At 47.3% G+C, this 17491-nt stretch overlaps 1 protein-coding gene across 1 annotated transcript in view; it reads right to left on the bottom strand.

Moving 5' to 3' along the window:
• SNRNP200 (small nuclear ribonucleoprotein U5 subunit 200) overlaps window positions 1-17491 on the bottom strand; it is a 983530-nt gene that overhangs the window by 596416 nt on the left and 369623 nt on the right. Inside the window, exons 11-13 of the mRNA XM_069619090.1 lie at window positions 7853-8026; window positions 7337-7474; window positions 6193-6348 (exon numbers count right to left, since the gene is read on the bottom strand). Coding sequence (XP_069475191.1) covers window positions 6193-6348; window positions 7337-7474; window positions 7853-8026 — 468 coding nt within the window. The remainder of the gene's footprint in view (window positions 1-6192; window positions 6349-7336; window positions 7475-7852; window positions 8027-17491) is intronic.

Here is a 17491-nt window from a genome sequence, read left to right as displayed (position 1 = left end):
CTTACCCGACCCAGAGCGTTGGCTCGTGGTTGATGGTGCCGGGGAGGGTGCGCCCTGCCTGGCGCCCGTAGAGCCCGACCGTTCGGCGCTCCCGGTGCCAGCGGACTCGCGGTGCTTTGCCTTGTGTTGGACCCCCGTCGCCGGGGCGTCCTCAAAGGTCTTAGAAGACCGCTCGGATTTCTTCCTCTTCTTCTCGCCGGACGGGCTCTTCCCTTCTAGCCAGTTGGCGAGACGTTGATGGCGGTCCTTCATGGTCCGCTCCGACATGTTGCCGCAAAACGCACAGTCCTTCTCCACGTGCGTCTTGTCCTCATGTAGGCAGTAAAGACAAAGGGAGTGTTCGTCCTCCTTGAAAACGTTCTCCTCCAAAAGCGTAGCTCGACGAAATCTTCACCCTTGAGGGGCGCAGACGAATCCGACACGGGTCCCCGTTGATCGGATGGAGAGTCGGTGGAGCTTTAGGCTCTTTTGACCGAAAAAACGAAGTTTTTGAGAAAAAACGTGAAAAAAATAGCACTAACGCTCGAGAGCAATAGCACGAGGATCCCAACACATGAACGTGCGGTAAAAATCTGAAGATGGCTGCCAGAGGCGGTGCTTAGGTAGAGGGCAGTCATTGGCTGTGGTCAGTATGACGCAGAGACCAGGGATTGGTTATTACTACGAAAGACAGATCAGAAACGAAACGGATACTGGTTTTTTCTTTACCGAGGATTCCCAGCCGGACGACGGGGAATATTCATGAGCATGTGAATCCATGCCAGACCCCATGCTGGAGAAGGGTCTCAATCCCCCGTCTTTCTTTGAAATAAAAAAATAAGGGGAATACCATCCCTTGTTCCTCTCCGCTACAGGCACCAGTTCTATGGCGCCTTTCTCCAGCAGGGCTTGAATTTCCTGCACAAGGAGCGGATCCAGACTCTTCAAAGAGGTTCCCTGGTGGATTGTCGTGAGGCCTCTGCCGAAAAGGAAGACATTAGCCGTGGGTTATGATCTCCAGAACCCACACATCCAAAGTAATGGCTTGCCACTCTATAAGATGCTGCGCCAGTCTTCCCCCAACTGGCAAACCATGGGACCTGGCCTCATGACTGAGTGGTAGTGGCTGCGGCGTTGCCTGAGGGCAAAGAGGCAACTGCCCGAGCGGCTTTGGCACCCCGAGTACCTTGCTTTCCACCACAGGTACTCCTACAGTGGCCCCTTTGACTGGCAGCTCCTCTCGATCTACCAAAGGAAGAGTAGTACCGAAAGGAACCTCCCCTCCATTGCTGTCCCCTAGGACGAAAAGGCGGAGGTTGGCGAACTGCAGCGCCCAATGACTTTGCTGCAGCTTTGGAGGTCTGCAACCTCTCAAGGCTCTCGTCAGCCTTGCTGCCAAAAAGGTGTTCACTGTCAAAGGGCATGTCGGGACTGCACATCAGGAGCGAACCCAGACCTCAACCACGCAAACCTGCGCATTACGGTGCTCGCCGCCATGGACCGGCTGACACAATCTGCCAAGTCCAAACCCGACTGAACGGCCTCACACATGGCATCCTTGCCATCCTGAACCATAGCAAGGAAACCATCCCGTTCGTCCCCTTCGGGAATATGATCAGCCGCTAATGCAACACAGTTCCACAGAGTGTGTGTGAAACGAGACAAGGCACATATGGAGTTGGTTGCCTGAAGCGCCATACCCCCAGAAGAAAACACTTTCTTTGCCCAGCCGTCAAAACGTTTGTCGTCCCTATCCGGAGGGATGGTAGGATACGACGCCTGCTTAGCCGGGGCCGTAGCCGCCTGCACCACCAAACTCTCCGGGGTGGGGTGCCTAGACAAGTAGCGGGGGGTCGCTACTGGCTGGACAGTATTTTCGCAGCAAAGACTTGCCCACTGCCAGGAGACTCTCTGGAGCAGTCCAAGCCGCCGCCACCCTTCTCTGCCAAGCCATATGAAAAGGCAAAACCGGGTCAGTGGGTGGACCGAGATCAAGGATGTCTGTGAGATCATCCTGAACCAACTCCCCTGTACCAACCCAAGTACTCGGTAACCCGAGATATAAGGCGCTGATATGACGAATCGGCATGAGTGCCAGGCTCCGGCCGACAAAACTCCACCTCTGTCCAGTCCACTGGCATCATGCAGTGACTGCCTCAGGTCATCAAACTGACTATGGCCCGAGATAATGTCATCCGGAACCAGGCTGCCATCAGAGCCTTCATCACCCTCTGAAATGTACTCCAGTCGGGGAGAGGAAGACCTCTGCAGACCAAAGCAGTGCCAGACCTTAGCCATAGCCTTTTTAGGGGCAAACCCCGTGCCACGGGGCCCCTCCGACACCACCGCCTCAAAAGGCATCGAGGGCGCCGAGCGAGTCGACGTTGGCGTCAACAGAAAAGGCGTCGACGTCGAGCGAATCGGCGTCAACGTCAGCTGCAACGCCTCCAGCATCTGCGGCGTCGACACAGTCCTCGAAGCCGGAGCTCCGAGCGTGTCTCTCGACAACCTGGGCGCCGACAGCATCGACGGCCCCCTCGAAGACGGAACCTCGAGAGAAATTGTCGACGACCTCGGCGCCACAGGCGTCGAGGTCTTTTCGAAGACGGCACAGGATCACGCGGTCTCGAGCGCGTCGAGGACCGGGACCTGGAACGGGCATGGCGAGAACGGCTACCCTTGTCCAAGCGGGACCTCTCCCGCGAGCCGTGCCGACCACCCGAGCCCGAAGGCGTACGGGCGGTGTCTCTCGACCGGTGCCGACCGACCCCACTGTGAGGCGCAGACAGACCGGTGCCCTGCGATTCCAGAATCGCTAGCATCTGCTTCCCGAAGGAAGCCCATTCCTCCGGTGTCGCTTGCATGGAGGGCTAAGCGACCTGCCGACGGGCGGAGTCCTCGGAAGAGGACGGGGAAGGCGACCTATGCCGGCGCTTCCTGGAATGCCTAGAAGAGGCAGAGGAGTGGCGAGACCGACTCCTGGAAGGGGACCCACCGGACTTCCGACGACGACGCGGGGAGTCACCCCTCGAGTCATCGGTCGAAAGCCCCGCAGACCTCGACTTCCGGGGCTTAGACACCCGACCTACCGACAGTTTCTTCTTGCGTTCTCGCAAGGCCTTCGCAGTGAGCGACTGGCAGTCGACAGTCGTCCGTATCGTGGGCCTCCGCAGGGCACCAGGGGCAGGCGTCGTGCGAATCCGTGACCGACTTCTTGGACCCACAGTCCCCGCAGTTGTTGAAGCCCGGACGTGGGGTCGAAGATGAAAGACATCGCCACAAACAGGTCTTCACACCAACCGAACAGGTTCAACGAACCGAGAAAGAAAACAGCAACTCCAACGAGTCGAGGCGTACCGAGATTCACGAAGCGAACACGTTCGTGGAAAAAAACGGAACTGAGGCTATGGGCGTCGTGCGTCCTACTTATCACATCGGGTGACGTCGGCCGTCGGAGGAGGTCCTCGGGGGACGGCGCATCGACGTCATCGACGCAGGAGCCAAAGATTTTCCGAAGCAGCACAGCTGTGGACATTACCTGTCATAGATTTGGAATACGTCAGAGGACCCAATCTCCTCGAACTCACTGTTCCTGAGCCTCAGTCGTGGGGACAAGAGGGAGGACGTCGAGGGACTCCTGTACTGCACGGGATCGTTGAAAAAACAAACAACTCAAAATGAATAAGTCGTCCTTGAAGGGGCTTCTCTGTCTAGATGAACTTGGCAATTCGGACCTGCAGCAGGGCTTCACCGGGCAAAGCAACGGTCCAGGAGTTGCAGCAGCCGTCCAGCTAGTCTTCGGTTCTTTCGTTCCAGTGGTCGACTGTTTTCCAGTCCAAGAGACTTGCCTTTTAAACAGTTTTCTCCTATTCATTCCAGCCTAGCTGTCACTCAGCCAGCAGGGTGGCTGTCCTTGCCAGACAGTCAGCCAGCCAGCCAATCATGCCAGAGTGCATTTGGGTCTCCTAGGAGACTAAGCACAGGGAGTTTTGGGCACCTCACCTCACTTCCTGCCCACCCCAGACACTCAGGCGCCAGAGGCGGTCTTCAGTCCTGAAGCCCGCCAAAGACATATGAACAAAGGGACCAAATCTGGTTTGGCGCGCAGAGACAAACACTAGAAGGACTTTTACAAAAAGAAATGGCGAGAAAAGACCAGGATCCGTTTAAACAAAGGAGCTTAAGGCGCCATTTTAAGAAACATGGCTCCCGCGATTTTAAGCTACCGGTGTTCGCGGTCGGGAAAATTCAAGGTAGTTTGTTGTAAAACCACTGCCACCAGCCTTTTGACTAAGAAAGGGTCGCATTTGACTGCTATATGAGTATTTAGACACAGGCAATACAATGTAACCCCTCCAGCTATCCATTGTAAGATGGTGTGCGCTGGATCTAGGAATTTGGAAAGACTAGTAAAGTCAACTTCACTTTACATTCTCTGGGAAACAGTAGTTTATCCCAGTGAAGGTATTTAAATCTTTGGTAAGTCTAAAAGACATCCCTGTGTCACTGCACTGAGGGTGCTGTGTAACGCATTAAAAGATGATGCCTATGGAGTTATCTAAAACTCCATAATCAAAGAACACAAGTGAAAAACACTCATCAAAATACATGAGAGTTGGGGGGGGGGGGGGCTCACTCTTTCCAGGAAAAAAAAACCAAGTCCTCAAAATCCAATCCTCAAAAGTTGCTGGGTGTCTCTAAGGTGAAGGGAATGAGCACATTTATGAGCATTCTCCCTAACAATCCTAATCAGGGAAAAACACATGAGTGAGAAAAAAGTCCCACTCACTCAGGAGTTAAAATTAAAAAGTACTAAGTCCAGCAAAAGGGCTGGGGGTCTCCAAGATGTGAGGAAATTAGCACAGAAATGAAAAGTCTCCCTATCAATGTGTTTTTATATGATCTGTTATAATACTTATCCCCCCCCCCCCCACCGCCCCCCAAAAAGAAATTATCTGGGCCTACTTGTTTTAAATAAACCACTTATTTTTACAATAAATAGTGTTTGTTTCTCTTTGGCCCATATGTGTATTACAGTTTCTTTGTACTGATTCTACAGCCCTCTCTCCTCCCTAAGATAAGCCTGGCTGTTCTGTCTATGATACCATATACTCCGGTGGTGCAGCCTTATACTAAGAGTGGATATCTATAGATTATTCCTAACATCCATTAGGTTTTTAGATGCATTAACACAGACGTAATGAGGTATATTATGGTCTACACACATGGTTACTACCTTTGGAGGAGCTTGGGGTTTTCTCGGGCGACCTACATATGCGTCCTGGTTATGTAACAAAAGAAAAAAAAAAAAACTATTTCAACGTGATTGGTCCAGGACTATATGCGAATTTACCAAATATTCAACATATAAAGAATATGCTAAATTCTCTCGTAAGAGAAGCGGATGTTGTTCCCATTTAGCACTTTTCCCTTGTAATAATTCACGCATGTATTACATGCGATTCAAATTGAATCAATTCTATACATTGGAAAGAATCATATTGGGGGAAATTAATGGACATTCACAAGACCGCAATGTGCAGATTCCCAAATTGCCTCGAATCAGAAGAAACTTTAAAACACCCAATTCTTGAGTTCTCATTTCAGAGATGCCAGAACAGGTTTTTTGATGCGATTTGTTAATATCGATTATGTCGACTGTATGGAATCCCTATCGAATCGGTTGATGTTAGGACAGGGCAAAGGCCTTATTTTTGCTTTAGTTGCATTTTTAAAGCTGATTCAAAATGAATTATTGTAAATTTTAGATTGAAATTGGAAGCATAACCGATACGTTTTAGTATCCATTAGGTCACAACTATTTGCAATTGACCTATCCAATTGACTGTCTTAATTTGCCATCTTATATATTTGAGTATTGTATTGTAAAGATTAGCTTTGTTTGATGAGATTTTAAATGATTTTTTATTTAACTGGCTTTCATTTTTTTTTTGTAAAGGTTTGTAATAACCATAAACAAATAAAAATAAAAAATTAGGTACATATGCTTCATTCAAGTTTAAGTGCGCAGATGAGATGATATTGGCCGTTTACCTCATCTTTGCCAGAAGAATCCAGGATCACATGTGAACAGGCTTCCCTAGGTCTTGAAAACAAACCACGCAGAATCAGACAGACATCACAGGTGAAATTGATAATAGGAATGACTATTAACTGATGAAGGTGCTGCCCGCTGCATCCTTAGTGTCTCACCTTTCCGAAGCTGCCCACCATTTCCTGCACAAGGGACCTCATGGGAGCAATGTAGATTATTTTAAAGTCATCCACGTTAATGGTTCCATCCACGTTGATGTGCTTTCCAATCTCACGCAACATGCACATCAGAGCAACGTTGGTCTTTCCTGCTCCCTGAAACAAACACATTAGACCAGATATAGCTGGGCCTTTACAACAAAAAGGGTCTTAGACAATAAAGCAACCAATAATATCAGAAGTCAGTCTACAGAGCCTTAAGGAACTGCTTTGCTCAAAGGATGTTCAGAGCAGGTTAAAGTGGGAAGGACTGGTCTACAAACCTTCAAATGTGGGGGTGTAAAAGTGATATGGGTGGTGTGTAAAGAAAGCATACTGTGACTGCGAGAGGGTTTTACTGTACAAGTTCAGATTAACATGTTCTCTTGTGCCGATTTGTGGGAGAGTGGAGTGTTGGTGCGTGAGATGTAATGCTCAAGAGGGTGCTAGTCCGAAAGGCTGCCAATTTTCCAGCATGGTACCATGCTCAAGAGGTGCATTATGCTAAAGGTGGTGCTGTGTGGAAGCAGACGCTTGAGGTTGTCCCCTCATTAAAGGTTGTGATGGAACTCCAATTCTCTAATGTAGGGTGGTTAGGAATGCTACGGCTGACAGCGGTACTAGAATCCAATGGGTGCTGGGTTGAGGTTCGTGCTTCAAAAGATAACGGTGCTGAGATTTTAGTATGTGTTGTTCCGCAATAGGGATCTGGGGTTATGGACAAACTCAACTCTAGGTCGATTTCAAGGCTGAAGATGGTTCATGGACACAACGGGAAACAGAAATATCTGCAATGTTTAAGATTGTCTGGGGTTTGAGGCGGGGTGAAGGGGATGTTGGGCCAAGCAGTGCTAATGCAAAATGAGCATTTTGTGGTTAAAGGTAAAGCAAAGGTTAGGCGAAGGTCCTATGGCTAAGGAAGGCTGAGACACAAACCAGTGGTGGTACACCAACAAGTACATTTCTAAAGGTGGGTAAAGTACTTGATGGAGCAAAAAAAAAAAAAACCCTCAAAGCTGTAGTTGTTTCTCGAGAAAGTGCAAGAGCTGAAAGGGATACTATGGGTAAAAGTAATGTAATTCATGGAGTCCTTTGGAGAGTTTACCGTAGGTGCACAAAGCAGCAGGTTCTCATCTGTCTCCAGGGCTGCCCTGAAAAGCTTGCTTTGGATTCGGTTCAAAGTTCTGAAGCCCTCAAAGCCAGCCTGGGCGTACTTCGGCAATTTCTCAACTGGCACCATTTGCTGAGGAGAGAAAGAGGAGTCCAGTGAATGTGCAGTGCCTGTGGATACCTCTTTATGCCTTTGAAAGGTATCAATGTAGAAAGAAACAAGACTGCTGAAAAATCTATTTCAGAAGAGTTATTAACTTTCTACCTTGTTAAAAAGGCTACAGTGAGTGTTGGCCTTGTGGCTGAACAATGTGCCATTCAGTGGAAATAGGCCTTTCAATATCATTAAACACCAATATCATTGAAGTGAACAGAAGCAGCCATTATTGCTACAGACGCCTTTGCTTCGTGCACATTTCCCTGCATGGTCCACCAGTCTTTTGTTGGATCTGAGCAACAATTTTATAGAAGCACCCTTTCTTTAGGTTTACCAAGTATTATAACAACATACCTCATCAGCAGCGAAGGGCTTGGGCTTCAAGGCAGGCACATGTACTTCCTCATAACCCTTGCGCTGCCGCCGAAAGGAGCCATCCGGCAGTTGACATCTCTTGTTGGCCATAAAATGACTTCCTTGGGCAAATACCAAGTCCTCCAAGTCCAGAACCTGCCGGGGAGCAAGAGCCTAAAGAGCAACCAAGGAGAATATATATAACATGAGTACTAGAGAATGCAAACAGGGAGAAATATTGGAGCATTCCCAAAGCTAAAAAAAAGGGAATACATAAAAAAACATTTCAAAGGACAATCTGTTGCTAGACAGATGGATGACCAGTGGTTGTCCAGGACTAGACAACCCCTGGCTGTTTGATTGGTGAAGATCCTTCCATTGGTGGGCTGGGAAGGTTTTCCAGACAGAATCTTAGAATAAAAGGTGAAGCGCTGCAACTGTTCGGCAGATCATCTTTGGAACCAAGACGAGCTGGTCAGCTGCAGGGGCCGTTCCAAGGACGACCCCTGCAGCTGACCAGCATTAACTCAAAGATTGGCCGTGTTGCTGATCTCCTCTGCCTGATTTCAGAAGACAGTTTTTCTGAAGTCCAACTAAGGGCTTAGTAAAACCATTCAACTCAGGCAGTACAAGACTCCATTCTTAGTTCAGGGTAGCATAGACAGAGCAGCCATGCTCATCTTAAGAGGGAGAGAGGGCTGTAGAATCAGTACAATGAAATTGTAATATACATTGCTGGGAAGGAGCTAGTGCCTTCCTTCAATCCCAAACGCTTTAGAATTAGGCAAGACTTCTTTTAACTGTTTCTAGGCACTACAAGAGACCGGGGGTGGGGGGGAGAGGGGCACTAAAAAGAAGGCAGTTATGTAATATAAGGTGTAAATAACTATTGGCTGAATACATTTGTAAATATTAAATTCCATTTAGTTTTAAAATCTCAATGCACGACAGAAGCAGGCTCTATGCCAAAAGGAATGTGGCCTGCGCTAAAAATAGATTGAAGGGCTTGTGCAGTGTTGCGTCTGGCAGAGTTCATGAAGTGGCTCACCAGCTGTTGGCTGTGTCAAAAAGGCCATGCAGGCTAAGGCTCAATGCATACAATGCAGAATTATGGAAAACAAGGTTTATGGGGAATTACTGGACCAGATAAAAACTTGAGTACAATGAATGAAATTAGGAAGAGCATGACAGGGAACATGTTTTTATATATAAATGTTCATAATATAGCAAAATGATGAAAAAAGAGCTACAGTGTATTCCTGCATGGGCAAGCAATATGTTAAGTAAAATGGCCTAAAATCGCCAACCATGAAGAAAGAAGCCTTTGCAGCAAACCTTGAAGGGAAGGAGGACAGTTTTGGATGGAGCCATGGCAGTATCCAGTGACCAAGTCAAAAGTATATAAGCTCCTGTCTGGCTCCTGTCTGCAGGAGAAGGGGCACCGTTCAGGCAGCAGCGTTCTTTGCTCCTATCCTCATGTCTGTATAGAATAAACTTGTTATCCTTGCAAAATGGACTCTTGGCCTTAATTCCCTAGAAGGGTGAACTTTAATCTGGTGTGAGCGTGATTAGGGGTACACGTATAATTAAGGGGTAGCCCTGTAATTAGGGCCTACCTTACAACATATGGTCCAAAGAAACACTGAAACACTATGTATTGTAAACATAAATGTTTTAAATACAAGTAGGACCAGACAAATCTTGGGGGGAATAAGTACTATCACAGATCATATAAACACAAAGAAAAACGCAACACAATGCTTAAAGGTACACAGTCCAAAGCATATAACCCAATTGGAAACACCCAACAGGAGTTCTAGGGAAGTCAAACCAATAGTTCCTTTTTAGATTACTTTCAGTAATATATGGGTAGTAGACCCTAGCAGTTGTACCGTGACACTCAGCAAGAAATCATGTGGTAAACTAACTGGACAATATACTTAATAGTCTCCAGCCAACGTCAGCATCAAAGCAGTAGTGCGCTGCATTTGTCGTTCATTCGCAAACTAAATTTGTTTGGTTTGCACTAGATAAATAACCTTCCTAGGCCAGCTCCAGCCCGCGGGCGCTCCCTGTCTGCTTCCTGTGTGTCAGGCCGCCTCCATCCCACCCTCAGTAAGGGTTAATTTTTCCCTGAAGCGCTCTGTGCATGGTGAAATCCCCTTCACTGTCCTGCTTCCAGACCCAACCCTGTTCCCTCCTCCCTCTTGCCCCCTCACCTGATTGGCCATTCACTACTCTTAAAACACCCTCCCAGGGTAGCCCTCTGCCTGTGCAGCCCCTGTGGCTAAGGGTGCCAAGGCAAAGGGCGGCTCCTACAGAGGTGGCTCCAAACTGTCTGCAGGTGTCAGCAGGTGAGGCCAGTGGCCAGCCGTCAACCAGCAGCGACCATCAAGGTAGGTGTGGCCTGGGTGGTGAGTAGAGCAATCACTGTACTCCGGAAGCCCTATCACTAAAACTACCCTCAGAACATAGCACACCAGGCTGTTAACACTGACCAGCTTCAGAAGAAGAGAGGACTGTGATCATTAGCCTCTGCCACATTAGAATATAACTGAATACTAGCCCGCACCACACTGGGATAGAGCTGTGGACACTAGCCTGAGTCGCACTCAGAACTGCGAGTGCTCCAATGAGGCATATCTAGAGAGAACTGTGATCATTAGCCTCTGCCACTTTAGGCTAGAGCTGTGAATAGCAGCCTGCCCTACATTAAGATAGAACTGAATACGGACCTGTGCCTCATTGAGATAGAACTGCGAATATCCGCATGCATCACACATCGAGAACTGCCAATATTGCCTTGAGCCACATCTAGAGAGGACTGCGACCATTAGCCTGTGCCGCACTGTGACAAAACTGTAAATAATAGCTAGCAGCGCACTAAGAAACAACTGTTAATGCTGCCTGAGTCACATCTAGAGAAGACTGGGAACATTAATGAACCTGCCTCCCCCTGGAGAGGACACTGAATTTCAGCCTACATCACTTCCAGAGAGGATTATAAAAAGTTATCAAAAACAGCTAGGGTGTTTGCCCTAGCTATATTGCTCCTCCGTAGCCGCCCCCCCCCCCACGACAAGATCTTGCCAACAGCCACTAACTACACAGAGTTGCGTTCCTTTTAGACATACATAGAACCAGATACACTGTATTCAGCCTCACCTCCAGGCAGCCCGTAAGCCTTGACTGGACAAACCTGCCTCACCCCAGAGTAACACCGCGAGACAGCCGGACTAAGCATAAAAGACTGACTGTGCCCGTCTACAGCACCACACCCATAATCATAGACGCACGGAAGCGAAGAACCGAACGAAACCAATCAGGAAAGGCACCTACAATCGTACAATCATAACAAAACAAAAAAAACTGGAAAAGCATTGCACGTGGGCTACTGTCTCTGCAACCGCAAAGGAAACTCACAAAAATAAACTGACTAATTTACAAGAAACCCCACTCCCGACCATTGGAAAAATAAAAAAGGGGGAGCAATACTCCCACACCAACCCAACAATCTACCGCCAACTAACACAAAAATGCCACAAAAACTAATAGGACCACGAGAAAGACAAATGGGAAAGAAAACAAACCCAACGGAGCACCACCACAGATCCACAACCGCAGAACACACCCCAACTAACATCGAAAACAGAACGCCAGCAGAAGAGAAAACTCTATAACCAACACCATACATCGCAAACAACCACTAACCGGAAGAAAACTCAACAAACAAATCAAGAGACAACAGAACACAGCCACGCAGAAAAAGAATAGACAAGACCAGAGGGAACATGAACACCATTGACGCCCTAACCCCATATATCACAATAACGTGAGGACCCACCCTTCAACAGCCACAATATATACAAGAGGAACGTGAAGAAAACAAAAACCTATGACTTAACCTGGAACAGCTATTCGACGACGACAACGACGACACAAACACAACTGTACTACCACCATAACCGGAGACGTATGTGAAAAAAATAAAACACCAATCAAAAGACGACACCGATAATAAAGAACAAACCAAATCACTCCATTAAAGTCCACTGCAACCTAAAAAACGCAAGATCGATGTCAAAGCACACAACAGAGATCTTCGACCTACTGTGCGACAGTGGTATCAACAGCCTATTCATCACAGAAACATGGCTGGAAGACAACTACAAAATCACACTCCAAAGCTGCCTCCCCATCAAGTTCAAATGCCTACAATTAAAATGAAATTTTAAAAAAGGAGGAGGCCTTGCAATAGCATTCAAAAGACACCTGAAAATTGTTAGGCAAAGTCTGAATGCAGTGCCCTCTGGGAACACTACAAGCAACTGACTACAGGTATAGGCAACCCAACCTTTGGTATAAGCTTGTACTACACAGTTTTGGTAGAGGGATGAGCAGCTAGATCTCTAGAGGGTAAATGTGAGCAGTCGTGGAGTTACACAAAGATTCACAGTTACAGCTATTCAAATAAACTCTTACACTCAAGGTATCTTGCATAAACTATTATTAATGTATTTATCCGTCAGTTATAAAGCCTTCTTTTAGAAAAGAGCAATATAATAGTAAGACACAAACACACTTCAATACAGTACACTTGGAGTTTCTGAATCAGAAATGACCCTTTTCGGATGGCCCACAGACACAACCTACACTCACACGAGACTTCAATAACAAGGGCGTTGGGGACATTAATATCTTACTGTTGGCATTCAGTACACTCTTAAAAAGTTGGTAAAAGGCAAAGGTTATTAGAACACAAGAGATCACCAATATTCTTAAGCAGGGCAAATACTTAAGAGTCATACAATTCAATAGGCTAAGCCAAAGTCAATAGGCAAGTCTTGTGTAGGATGAAACACTTCCGGTAAGTAAATGTAAAAGTCTTTGTACAAGTTCTTAGGAGTCTTTGATAAAAAGAAGAAAGAAATGTAGGGCCACAAGCTGATTAGACTTGTGAGTTGTAGAAGTTACAAGCACTTCCACAGTAAGAGGTAAGTTCTTAGACTTGTTTTACATTACCATTTAGAAATGAAGGAAAGATGCAGCTGATGACTTCTGTTCCTGTGCAGCTCTGCAGATCTCTCTGTTCCTGGGCCTCAGTCGTGGGAACAAGAGGAAGGACGCTGGGGGACTCCTGCACTGCACTGGGACGGTCAAAACATGCAACCAGCAAACTTCACTTTCAATGTCTGTTTTGCGTTTCAGTTTCTCGCGGCTACCGCAAATAGCAACAACACGGTTCCTGGCTGTTGAGGTAGGCTTTCCTTGCTTCTGGGGTCCCGCACTCTGTTGAGGGGGCTCAGGCTTGGTCAGTCCTGCTTCTTGGAAGTCCAGAGGATCTTCCAAAAGCTCTAGGCCAGTTTAACAGCAATGCACACCATCTGGTGTTCCTCTCCCTGGCTCTAAGGTTTCCAGAAGCAACTCTGTGGAAATTCAACCAGCTCTGAGATGGATGTCCAGGTGGCTTCGTTTGGAGTCGATTGGTCCCACCATGTCAAAGGGAGAATTCGTCCTTGCAGGGACTTCTCAGACGTTGAGAACTTAGCATTTCGGCCCTGCAGCAGGGCTTCACCGGGCAAACCAACGGTCCAGGAGTTGCAGCAGGTGTCCTCTTCAAGCTCTTCTTCGGTTCCTTCGTCCAGTGGTCGTCTCTGCCTTCCAAGCCAAAAGACTTGCCTTTTATTCAGTTCTCTCCCATTCATTCCAGCCTAGCTGTTACTCACCCAGCAGGGTTGCTGTCCCTGCCGGACTGTCAGCCAGCCAATCACCACAGAGTGCATTTGGGTCTCCTAGGAGACTAAGCACAGTGTGTTTCTGGCACTTCCCTCACTTCCTGCCTACCCCAGACACCCTGCAGCCAGAGGCGGCCTTCACTCCAGAAGACCGCCAAAGGCGAAATGAACAAAGATCAAACCTGGTTTGGTGCGCAGACAACATCTCTATAAGGATCTTTCGACAAAGACATGGCGAAGAAAAGAAGACCGGGAACCATTTTGTCAAAGGTGGCTCTGCGCCATTTTGAAAAAGATGGCTCCTGTGGTTGCATTACCGGAGCTGCAAACAGCAGCAGTAAATGCAAACCATGGTAGTTCAAAACGAAACCACCAGCCATTCAGTGAGGAAAGGCTAACAAAACACGCTACATAAGAAGCTAGACAAAGGGGATACTAAGTAACCCCTCCTGCACCATATTGCAAGATAGTGTGAGCTGGGTCTAGAAAGTTACAAATATAAGTAATGTCAATTTCACTTCACTGCTCTTGAAAACAGTAGTTTATCCAAGAGGAAGGTATTTAAACCTTGGGATATCTGAAAGACGTTCCTGTGTCACTGCACTAAAGGTCTGTATGACAATGTAAAAGATGATGCCTATGGAGTTTGTCAGACTCCACACGTTAAAAAGAAAGGACCACAGAACACACAGAATTAAAAGTACAAAGTCCCAAAGTTCAGCAAAAAAAGCTTGGGGTCTCTAAGGTGGGAGGAATTTACCACTAAACTGAAAATTCTCCCAAACAATTGCCCTTTGCTGCTGCTAATCGTCCCATTGCAGTGCAGGAGTCCCCAGAAGTCCTCCCCCTTGTCCCCACGACTGAGGCACAGGAACAACAGGGTCTGCAGAGTTGCACAGGAACAGAAGCCAGCTGGAACCATTTCCTCTAACCAAAAGGAACTTACCTCTTGTGTAGCCTTACTTGTTCTCAGTTGAGACTTCTCTTGGCTGCTTCTGTAGAGTTGCTTGCATCTACTTCTCACAAGCCTCACAGCTTGTGGCCCTCCATTGATTCTACTTTTTCTACAAAGACTTCTAAAACATTGTGCAAGACTTTCACTTACCTGCAAGAAGTGATTTAGCTCAATTAGACTTTTGTCCAATTGACATTGGCTGGCCTGGCTCCCGAATGACTTCTTCCCTGTGTGTTTTTGCCTTCCTTCCAGTAAAGGTTTAACTTACTTTGTATTGGGGGTTTTTAAAAGTGCTTTCCTGCTTCAGAATATTTGTTTGATCTCTTGTTTTATTCTAAAAACCTCTCTTTGACATACTCCTAAGTATTGCTCTAAATGCAACAGTGATATGGCAATGCATTACTTACCGTAAAAGCATTTCTGATGGTTGTATCTGCTTAAATTCACATGCTGTGCATAGTCCGACATCCAGTGGTCACTGCGGAGTATTGGATTTTGTTTTTCGGAGTCGAAAAGGGGACATCGACAAGGCCTGTCTGTAACACTATCCCTATAGTGACGTGCAATGTATCCACAATCCCTCACGCGTCGAGGTCCCTCTGTTTGTATTTTTTCTGCCCTGAGGGAGCCTATTAGAGGTGAGTGAGTGCAGAAAAGAGAAAGGTAGGGATGCCTATGTTCCTTCCATCCAAGCGGGGAGGAAGGGTGGGCGCATGTGAATATAAGCATATACAACCATCAGAAATGCTTTTACGGTAAGTAATGCCTTGTCTTCTGATGTTTGTTAATCTGCTTAGAATCACATGCTGTGCATAGACTAGTGAGCAGTACCCGGAGTTGGAGGTGGGTTGTGAGAAGATACAGTAGAAAAAAGATGTCTCAACACTGTTTGCCCCACCTGGGAATCAGATCTAGAGTGGGCATCTAGACAGTGTTTTGTAAAGGTGTGTACAGAACTCCAGGTTGCCGCTTTGCAAATGGACTCCAAAGGGACATTTGCAATGAATGCTATGGAAGCCCCAGTGCCTCGAGTAGAATGTGCTCTTGGCTTGAAGGGTAGGTCTCTTTTAGCAAGAGGCTAACAGAGTGATGCATTGGACAATCCATCTAGATATAGTGGATTTTGAAACTGCATCTCCTTCTCTTCCTGCTGCTACCGAGACAAAGAACTGATTAGTCTTTCTTAGAGGTCTAGTTCTTTCCATGTAAAACATGACAGCCCTGCGTACATCTAGTGTATGCAGGCTCTTTTCTCCCAAACTTGAAGGGTTCTGAAAGAACGTTTGTAGTTCTATTGATTGGTTGACATGGAATTTAGAAATTAATTTTGGTGCAAACCTAGGATGTGTGCGTAGAACCACCTTATCCTTGTGAACTGTTCCAAAGGGGCTAGTATAGAGAGCGCTTGTAGTTCACTCACTCTCCTAATGGAGGTGATGGCTATTAAGAAAGCAGTTTTAAGAGTGAGGTTCTTAAGGGATGCTTTGTGCATGGGTTCAAAGGGTGAGCCCATAAGCCTAGTAAGTAGCACATTTCGGTACCATCCGGGAGCTGCGTTAGCTATAGCAGGGTGTATTCTCTTTACTCCCTCCAAGAAGGCCTTAATAACTGGGACTTTTTACCATGACACTTTGTGTTGAGAAGTGGTGTATGCGGAAAGTGCAGCTAGAGGAACTTTAATGGAATTAAAGACCAAACCAGAGTCTAATAAGTGAGTCAGGTAAAGAACAATCTGTGTGGGAGAGCAGTCAACTGGGTTGATGCTCTCATCTCTACACCAGAAGACAAATCTTTTCCATTTGCTGGGATAGCTGTAACGAGTGTTAGGTTTTCTAGCCTCCTTAAGAATGTCCATGCATCTTTGAGGGAGTTGTAAATGTCCAAATTCTGTGACCTCAGGAGCCAGACTGCCAAGTTCAGGGTCTGTGGGCATGGGTGTAGTGTTCTGCCCTTGACCTGTGACAGCATGTTGTACGGGCAGGGAAGTTTCACTGGAGGAGATAGAGACATTTCCATCAAGTGAGCGAACCATGGCTGCCGGGCCCACATAGGGGCCACTAGTATCATGGTAACTGGTTACTGGTGCATCTTGTGCACTATCTTGTTGAGAAGGGGAGTCGGGGGGGAAAAGCGTAAACAAATTTCGCTGACCATGGTATCGATTGACCGTTCCCCTTGGATTGGTTATGGGGGTACCTGGAGGTGTAATCTTGGCATTGGGAGTTATCAAGAGTTGCGAACAAATCTATTTCTGGGAATCCCCATTGTGTGAAGACGTCGAAAACAAGGTCTTCTTGTAACCGCCATTCGTACTCTGCGGGCAGAGGGAAGTCTCTGCTGAGTTCGTCTGCCAGCAGATTGAGTTCCCCTGGTACATGTTGTGACAACAGGAACATGTGTTTGAGAGCCCACTTCCAGATGTTCTGGGACAGCTTGGACAGTCCTGAAGAGTGAGTGCCCCCTCGCTTGTTCAGATAGTACATGGCTGTGGTGCCGTCTGTGAGGACCATCACTGTCTTCCCTTGCAGGTGTGCCTGGAAAGTCTTCAGTGCTTTGAAGACCGCTAGCAGTTCCAGCAAGTTTGTGTGTTTGGACGCTACACTCGGAGTCCAAACTCGTGTGCAGTCTGATGGGATAGGTGAGCCCCCCATCCTGTGAGGGATGAGTCTGTGGTTAGAGTGGCCTCCACTGCGGGGGTGGCGAATGGTTTCCCTATTACAAGGTTTTCCTTCGACCACCACCGTAGCGAGAGAACCAAGGCCTGCGAGAGCACCACTAGATCGTCCATTGTCCGCTGGCCTGACACCACTGGCTGTTGAGCCACTCTTGCATTGGGCGCAGGCCTGCGTAAGGTACCAAATATATACATGATGCCATCATTCCTAGCAAACTCATTGCTTTGCGCACTGTCACCTCTCGACCGGCCACATATTGAGGGATCTGAAACCG

The sequence above is a fragment of the Ambystoma mexicanum genome, chromosome 10 (genome assembly GCF_040938575.1).
Source record: "Ambystoma mexicanum isolate Mex_15411 chromosome 10, UKY_AmexF1_1, whole genome shotgun sequence".
Classification (NCBI taxonomy): Eukaryota; Metazoa; Chordata; class Amphibia; order Caudata; family Ambystomatidae; genus Ambystoma; species Ambystoma mexicanum.
The sequence above is the reverse complement of the archived record's forward strand: the minus strand, read 5'-3'. Positions and strand labels throughout refer to the sequence as shown.